Source organism: Clupea harengus, chromosome 17 (assembly GCF_900700415.2).
Source record: "Clupea harengus chromosome 17, Ch_v2.0.2, whole genome shotgun sequence".
In the NCBI taxonomy this organism is placed as follows: Eukaryota; Metazoa; Chordata; class Actinopteri; order Clupeiformes; family Clupeidae; genus Clupea; species Clupea harengus.
The window spans coordinates 17,595,017-17,602,516 of NC_045168.1; the positions used below are offsets into that span (position 1 = coordinate 17,595,017).

At 50.9% G+C, this 7,500-nt stretch overlaps 1 protein-coding gene across 3 annotated transcripts in view; it reads left to right on the plus strand.

Moving 5' to 3' along the window:
* Positions 1 to 1,641, plus strand: part of LOC105903780 (histone H4 transcription factor-like) — a 7,954-nt gene extending 6,313 nt beyond the window's left edge. For all 3 annotated transcript variants that reach the window (XM_031584287.2, XM_031584286.2, XM_012831576.3), the window contains exons 9-10: positions 19 to 143; positions 497 to 1,641. In XM_031584287.2, the coding sequence (XP_031440147.1) occupies positions 19 to 143; positions 497 to 923 (552 nt within the window). In that variant the 3' untranslated portion in view covers positions 924 to 1,641. The remainder of the gene's footprint in view (positions 1 to 18; positions 144 to 496) is intronic.
* The last annotated feature ends 5,859 nt before the right edge of the window (positions 1,642 to 7,500 follow it).

Below are 7,500 nucleotides of genomic sequence, written 5' to 3' on the forward strand. Positions count from 1 at the left end.
TGTGTGTGTCTCCCCCAGGGCTCCATGGCTCCCCGGTATAAGTGCCACCTGTGTGATAAGACGTTCTCCTGGTGCTACACCCTCACCCTCCACCTGCGCAACAAACACCAGCTCAAGTGGCCCTCTGGACACGCACGCTTCAGGTGGGAGGGGCTACACCCCGCATTCAACCAATCACAGCTGTACACCGCCACTGATGGACAGCTCAGGCCACCTGGACACATAGAGGAAGAGAGGGGTTCCCCCCTCACAGTCCCCCTTTAACAGATGAATTTGAACCTGAGTAAATCTCATGGTCCTTGGGAGACACACACACACACACACACCTCTCACCCAGTACTCCTCCTCCTCTCACCCAGTACTCCTCCTCCTCTCACCCCGTACTCCTCCTAAACCAGCGTCTATGTGGAGCTGCTGCGGTGTGTACTGTGCGTAACGTGTGTACTGTGCGTAACGTGTGTACTGTGCGTAACGTGTGTAACTGGTTTGTTTGCAGGTATAAGAAAGACGAGGATGGCTACATGCGTCTGAACATGGTGCGCTATGAGACGGTGGAGGTCACGCAGGAGATCATGAAGAACATGGCCAAGAAACGCACCCCCCCTGGAGCCCCCCGCAAGTCCAAACGCCCCGCCCTGGAGCCCTCCCCTCACCCCTCCCCCTCGTCTGCCTCCTCCTCCTCCTCCCCCTCCTCCTCGCCCGTCCCCTCCCCGTCTGAGCTCTCAGAAGGACACGCCTCCTCGCCCCTCTCACAGGAGGCGGGGCCTGTGTACTGTGTGCTGAGCACGGTGTCGCAGGTGGGGGAGGAGCCTGACTCTCTGCAGGAGGAAGACGAACAGGGGGAGGAGTCCAGCAGCAATCAATCGGGAGCCGTGAGGGCGCTGGCGGCCGTGGCGAGGGGGCTGGGCATGGATGTAGTGTGACAGGTCAGGGGTCGGGGTCAAGGGTCAAGTTGGATGGGAGGCTGAGGAAGAGGAGGAGGATAAAAAGGGTTAAGAGGACTTCCTTCCTGTGTGTGTGTGTGTGTGTGCACGTGGTCAAGCATGTGCATGTATGAGTGTGTGTGTGTGTGTGCACACGTGGTCGTGCGTGAATGAGAGTGTGTGTGTGTAATGGCAGAATGATTAGGCTGCCCCCCCCCTCCTCTGAAGAGACACATGGAAGCCTCAGGTCAGTGGGGCGGGGGGGGGCACTTTTAGAAGTGTGAATATGTGTTTGATGAGTTTTATCTGAGGTTCCGGGTTGGGAATGGGTCTGAAATGTGAAGTTCTGGAGACACCTGCATGTCTGTGCTGGGACCAGTGACTGGGCGTGGTCTGATGAACTGGACCAATAGAATGTGAGAATGAGAAGGGGACGTGGGGGAGTGTTTTCTGAGCAGATCATGGAGTCTGTCTGTCTGTCTGTCTGTCTGTCTGTCTGCGTCTGATTGGAGGCTCCACATAGACAGTACACTGATGTTGTTTACTTGTTGATGCGTTTTAATTGCTTTCTTGTATGTTAACTGTGCGTACCTCCAGATGGATATTTTTATAGTGAGTGTAACATTGGTGAGTTTTATATTTTGTACATCTCAACAGGAGCAGGGTGCTGCTTTAGAGAAGAATAATTATTATAATAATAAAGAACATTGAATAAAAACAAGCCCTAGTTTGTGTGATTTATACAGAACTCCATACACAGCATGCCAGCGTTGACTGGAGGTCTCTGATGCGAGTTCTGTCCGTCGGCCCATTTCAGGTCCAACTCCAGCCCTCGTCCATCCAGCTTGGGTGGGGTCGGGTGGGCGCTGGGCGGTGGTCGGTGCCATACGCGAGCTCGGTGTGGGGGCGTCTCTCTGGTGGGAGTCTCAGGGAGTCCCAGTAGAGGGGGGGTCTGCCCAGGAAATGGGGGAAGGGCAGGTGCCGCCGCTGCCCCCGCAGCCATGCAGGAGAGGGGTGAACAGGGTGTGTGTGTGAGGAGAAGAGGGGTGAAAGTGGTGTGTGTGTGTGAGGAGAAGAGGAGTGAACAGGGTGTGTGTGTGAGAAGAGGGGTGAAAGTGGTGTGTGTGTGAGGTGAAGTAGGATCGATGGTGTGGGGTTCTCTCTGCACCCTCCTCTCGTCCTCCCCACGCCCACCTCCTTCACCCACTCCCCTCGCCCCGGCTCCAGCCTGGGTCTCTTCACCTCCTCCTTCACCCACTCCCCTCGCCCCGGCTCCAGCCTGGGTCTCTTTACCTCCTCCTTCACCCACTCACCTCGCACCTCTAACTGGTCTGGGCTGCTGTCCCCACTGACCTCACTGACCTCTAACTGGTCCTCATTGACCTCTAACTGGTCCTCACTGACCTCTAACGGGTCTGGGCTGCTGTCCCCACTGACCTCACTGACCTCTAACTGGTCCTCATTGACCTCTAACTGGTCCTCACTTTTGACCTCTAACTGGTCTGGGCTGCTGTCCTCATTGACCTCTAACTGGTCTGGGCTGCTGTCCTCATTGACCTCTAACTGGTCTGGGCTGCTGTCCCCACTGACCTCTAACTGGTCTGGGCTGCTGTTGGTGTGTGCGTTGTCTTTGAGTGTATCTCTGTTCCTGTCTCTATGCAAGTCCTTTCCTCTAGACGTGTCCCCGTCTCGGTGTGTGTCTTTGTCTCTGTCCGTCGCCATGTTCCCAGACGTGTCCCCGTCTCGGTGTGTGTCCTTGTCTCTGTCCGTCTCCGTGTTCCCAGACGTGTCCCTCCCTCTGGCCGTGCTTCTGCGGTGCTGCTCGTTCCTACGGTGTCTTCGAGCTGAGCTGCGCTTGTCTGAGCGTTTCCTTTGCGCTGGAATGGGATGGTGTTTGGAAGAGAGAGGAGGTGGGTAAGAGCACGGCAGCCATGTTGTTCAACAGAACAGTCCTAGGATGGAGGACACTGGCTGTCTCGCATTCACAGCAGCCATCTTGTTTTCCAGCTTCCCCCAGCAGTATTTAATTAAAGTTTAAACACCCCACAGCAGTATTTAATTAAAGTTTAAACACACCACGGCAATATTTAATCAGAGTTAAACACCAAACACCATGTTTTCCTCCAAATGTTGACCATGCATACCTGTACTAGCATGCGTACTTGTAGGTAACAAAATGATGCCAAATCAAAGGTCGATTAGCAGACAGGAATATAGACATACTCCAGCAGCTGATGAGAAGGTTACCCTAGTTGCACAAACACAGTCATTTCAATCAGTAGCGCCTTCTAGAAATGTCCCCTTGTTGCTGCTGGCATGCTAAGCATACAGTTAGGCATTTGTACAATTCTCTTGAAGACTCTTGAAACCCATTTTCAGTTTCTTTGAAAGCACGTGGCAGCAAACATGACTGGCATAGGCTAGTGCTGACACAGGTCTGGTCACGAGCTCTCACGGAGAATGACTGGCACTGAGGTAGTACATTAGGAGGAATTACATATTACATTACGATTTAGAAGCTCAAACATCGTCATGCAGGCCGTTTTGAATCCACGTGTAGGCCAGATATCCGTGGTCTTAAAGGACCCATCGTATGCCCATTTTACCACAAAGTTGATATGGTTCCTTGGGGTCTTAATGAAATGTCTGTAACATACTTTGGTCAAAAGAATCATTTAAAACAGCACCCTTTTTACCCTGTCAAAAACAGCAGTCCAAGGATTGACCAGTTTTGAGTGCCTGTTCCTTTAAATGCTAATGAGCCAGCTCCCCCCTCCCCCTCCTCCACGAGATGCGCTCCCCTAGCTTTAACACCTCCCTCCACCCCAACACAAGGGAATGTTTTTTGGATGAGAGAACTATTTCTCATGAAGACAATATATACTTCGACACAAATTCCACTCTATAGACATCCAAACGAACTATCTAATGTAGAAGTAAGCATAGATCAAATAGGCTAGCTTAACTGTTCACACAAAAATGCGTTGGCCACATCTTTAGCGATTGCTGTACACCAGCTGGCTCCTACACACTACAACATGCTAATGTCGCTAACTTTTACACAAAGCCTATAATTTCACTGTCAGGTTATTTTGTGTCAACAATTAATCTCGAAAACCAAAGGCCATGTAAGAGAGACTCCCATATCATAGTGACGAGAGAATGATAAGGAAGCTCATTCGCAGTCACTCAAGCATGACGTTTCTGACGCACTAGAACCATAACAAATCGCGGGAGTTCTTTTTTTCTGCAGTTTTTGGGTCGGTAGACATGCCAGATACCCAAATTAACGTGTAGAAGCACTAAAAAAGTAGAATTTTCTTAATATGTCCCCTTTAAGTTGTGGTGCAGCAATGACATCTTTAACACTTCAAATGACCAAATACTGACATTTTGTTCTGCATTAACACAAGATTTGGAGCATTTTCTTTCTTCTATCATATTATACCTTCACCATAGCTCTGTGATCACCAATAACACAGGTGATTAATGCTTCATTTAATTCTGGAACATTTCCTTCTCTTTTCAAAGTGGCTCGGGTAACGCCGCTGCTCAAGAAGCCGTCTCTCGATCCCACTCAGGTGGAAAACTATCTACCGGTCTCACTTCTCACGCTCCTATCTAAAACCATTGAGAGGGCAGCTTCCTAACATGTCACCGAGTTCCTGTCAATGAACAATCTCCTCGATCCAAACCAGTCTGGATTCAAAAGCGGTCACTCCACCGAAACAGCCCTGTTGTCTGTAACGGGGGCCTTAAAAACAGCTAGAGCAGAAGCTCAATCCTCGGCTCTCGTCCTGCTTGACTTATCAGCTGCGTTTGATACAGTCAACCACCGCATCCTTCTGTCCATACTGTCAAGTATGGACATTTCTGGCAATGAGCACTCCTGGTTTGAATCCTACCTCACTGGGCGCTCGTTCAACGTGTCATGGCAAGGTCAGCTGTCTGTACCTCACCGCCTCACCACTGGGGTGCCCCAAGGCTCGGTGATGGGACCACTTCTCTTTGCCATTTACACCACCTCGTTGGGCCCTATCATCTGCTCGCATGGTTTTTCCTACCACTGTTATGCCGATGATACTCAACTGTTTCTGTCTTTCCCTCCTGAGGACACCACGGTCTCGGCGCGGATCTCGGACTGTCTTGCTGATATATCCACATGGATGAAAAAAACACCACCTTCAGCTGAACCTGGCCAAAACGGAACTGATGGTCTTCCCAGCCAAACAGGTCATCCACCACAACATCAATATCAATACTGACTCTTTATCTCTTGTTCCATCCAAAACAGCAAGAAACCTCATTATTGATGACCAACTGACCTTCACGGCCCACATCGCCTCTGTCTCCAGGTCGTGCCGCTTTGCGCTATACAACATCCGCAAAATCAGGCCGTACCTAACCCAGTATGCCACCCAGCTGCTGGTGCAAACCTTGGTGAGTTTCCGCCTTGACTACTGCAACGCCCTCCTAACGGGCCTGCCGGCTTGCGTGGTGAAACCACTACAGATGATCCAGAACGCGGCGGCGCGCCTGGTGTTCAACCAACCGAAAAGGGCACACGTCACCCTGCTACTCATTGAGCTCCACTGGCTGCCAGTAGCTGCTCGCGTTAAGTTCAAGTCACTTATGCTTGCCTACAGAGTGCTTGCTGATTCTGCTCCCACCTACCTAAATGCTCTTGTAAGGGCAAATGTTACACCCAGGACGCTGCGCTCGTCTAGTGAGCGTCGTTTGGCACTGCCACTGTCTGTGCAAGCACGGCAATCCAGACTATTCTCATTTGTAGTTCCACGTTGGTGGAACGAACTGCCTAGTACTACCAGAGCAGGGGCGTTTTAAGGCCTCCATTACAGACAACAGGGCTGTTTCGGTGGAGTGACCGCTTTAGTAGCTGGGGGGGGAGGAGGACGGTAGAGCAGAGTTTTGAAGGTGGAGAATAGTTTCCGAGCGTCAGTTGCACCGTTGATTTTGTCATTGAAAAAAGTCTTCTTAGCAGCAGTGATGCTGGATGAGAAGGAGGCCAGCAGTGTCTGGTAGCTTGCAAGATCGTCCAGCGCGGCAGATTTGTGCCACTTTCTCTCAGCCGCACTGAGATTGGAGCGCTGCGTTCGGAGAGTATCACTCAGCCACGAATGAGACTGGGTAGATCGAGCAGGTCTGGTGGAAAGTGGACACAAGCTGTCCAAGCATGAGCTCAGAGTGGAGCAGAGAGCTTCTGTGGCATCATTGACACCTAGTGAGGAGAAAGTGGATAAAGGTGGAAGAACAGAAGAAACCAGAGAGGAAAAGTGGGTGGGAGAGAGGTTGCGGAGGTTGCGCCGGAACGAGACCATCGGAGGGGGGACAGAGGGTTGCTCAATGAGCCGAACATCGAAGCGAATGAAGAAGTGGTCCGAGCAATGCAGAGGGGTTACCGTTAGGTTGTCCGTGGTGCAGTTCCGAGCAAGGATGAGGTCAAGCTCTTTTCCTGCTTTGTGAGTTGGAGGAGTGGGGACCTGTTGTAGGTCGAACGAGTGAACCAGGGTTCGAAAGTCAGCTGAGTTGGGATTGTCTAGGTGGATGTTCATGTCGCCAAGGATGAGTGTTGGACACTCCTGCTCAGGGATGGATGACAGCAGGGTGTCCAGCTCATGGACGAAATCACCCTGTTGTCCTGGTGGACGGTAGATAACAATCACATAAGTTTTAACAGGAGCAGTTACCATAATTGCATGATATTCAAAGGAGGCATACCTGTTTGAAGGCAGCAGTGGAGTGAATTTCCAGTTGTCTGAAATCAGCAGCCCCGTCCCACCTCCACGACCAGATGGCCGGGGAGTATGGGAGAAGGCATAGTTGGTGGAGAGTGCTGCCGGGGTAGCATTGTCTTCAGGTGTGATCCATGTCTCCGTGAGAGCTAAGAGCCCTAGGGAGAGGTGGTTGGCATAACCTGAGATGAAATCAGCTTTCTTGACTGCAGACTGACAGTTCCACAGGCCAACAGAGAATGAGGTTACAGCCGAGGAGGTTTGTTGAAGTGAGCGGAGGTTACCCAGGTTGCGCTGCCGTCTGCTGCGCTGTGATCTTTTTTGACAGCCAGTGACAACAGAGATGCTACTGTGACACATGGCTATGGCAGAGTCAAAATGAAAAAAAGTTTACCTTGTTTGTGAACCTTGTTTCGGTGGACTTGTACAGGTAGATGTGTACGTCTTTACCCAAAAAGGTCTTCACACGAAAAGGGCTGAGCACGAGGGCTGACACTTCCGCTGACGCTTCAGCAGCAGCCCTATGGAAGTAGCATGCTCACTGATTGCACCTGGCTGAAGGCCCTCCCAGATCTTGATTACACAAAAGTGGCTGATTGTTGGAGGTGTGGCTTGACAAACCAGCCAGTGAGTGAAACTAACTTGGCAAACAGGGTAATTGCCAAGATAGTGCAAATTCAGAGTAATCCAAGTAATCTAAGTACAATTTAACTAGCAAAGCAGTACATAACTACACACACACAGTCCTTAAAGCCCTCTAGCTTTCTCTGAAGTAATTAAGACTGTAGTAAGCATTTATGTACCTGCTGTCCAGTGAAACAGGC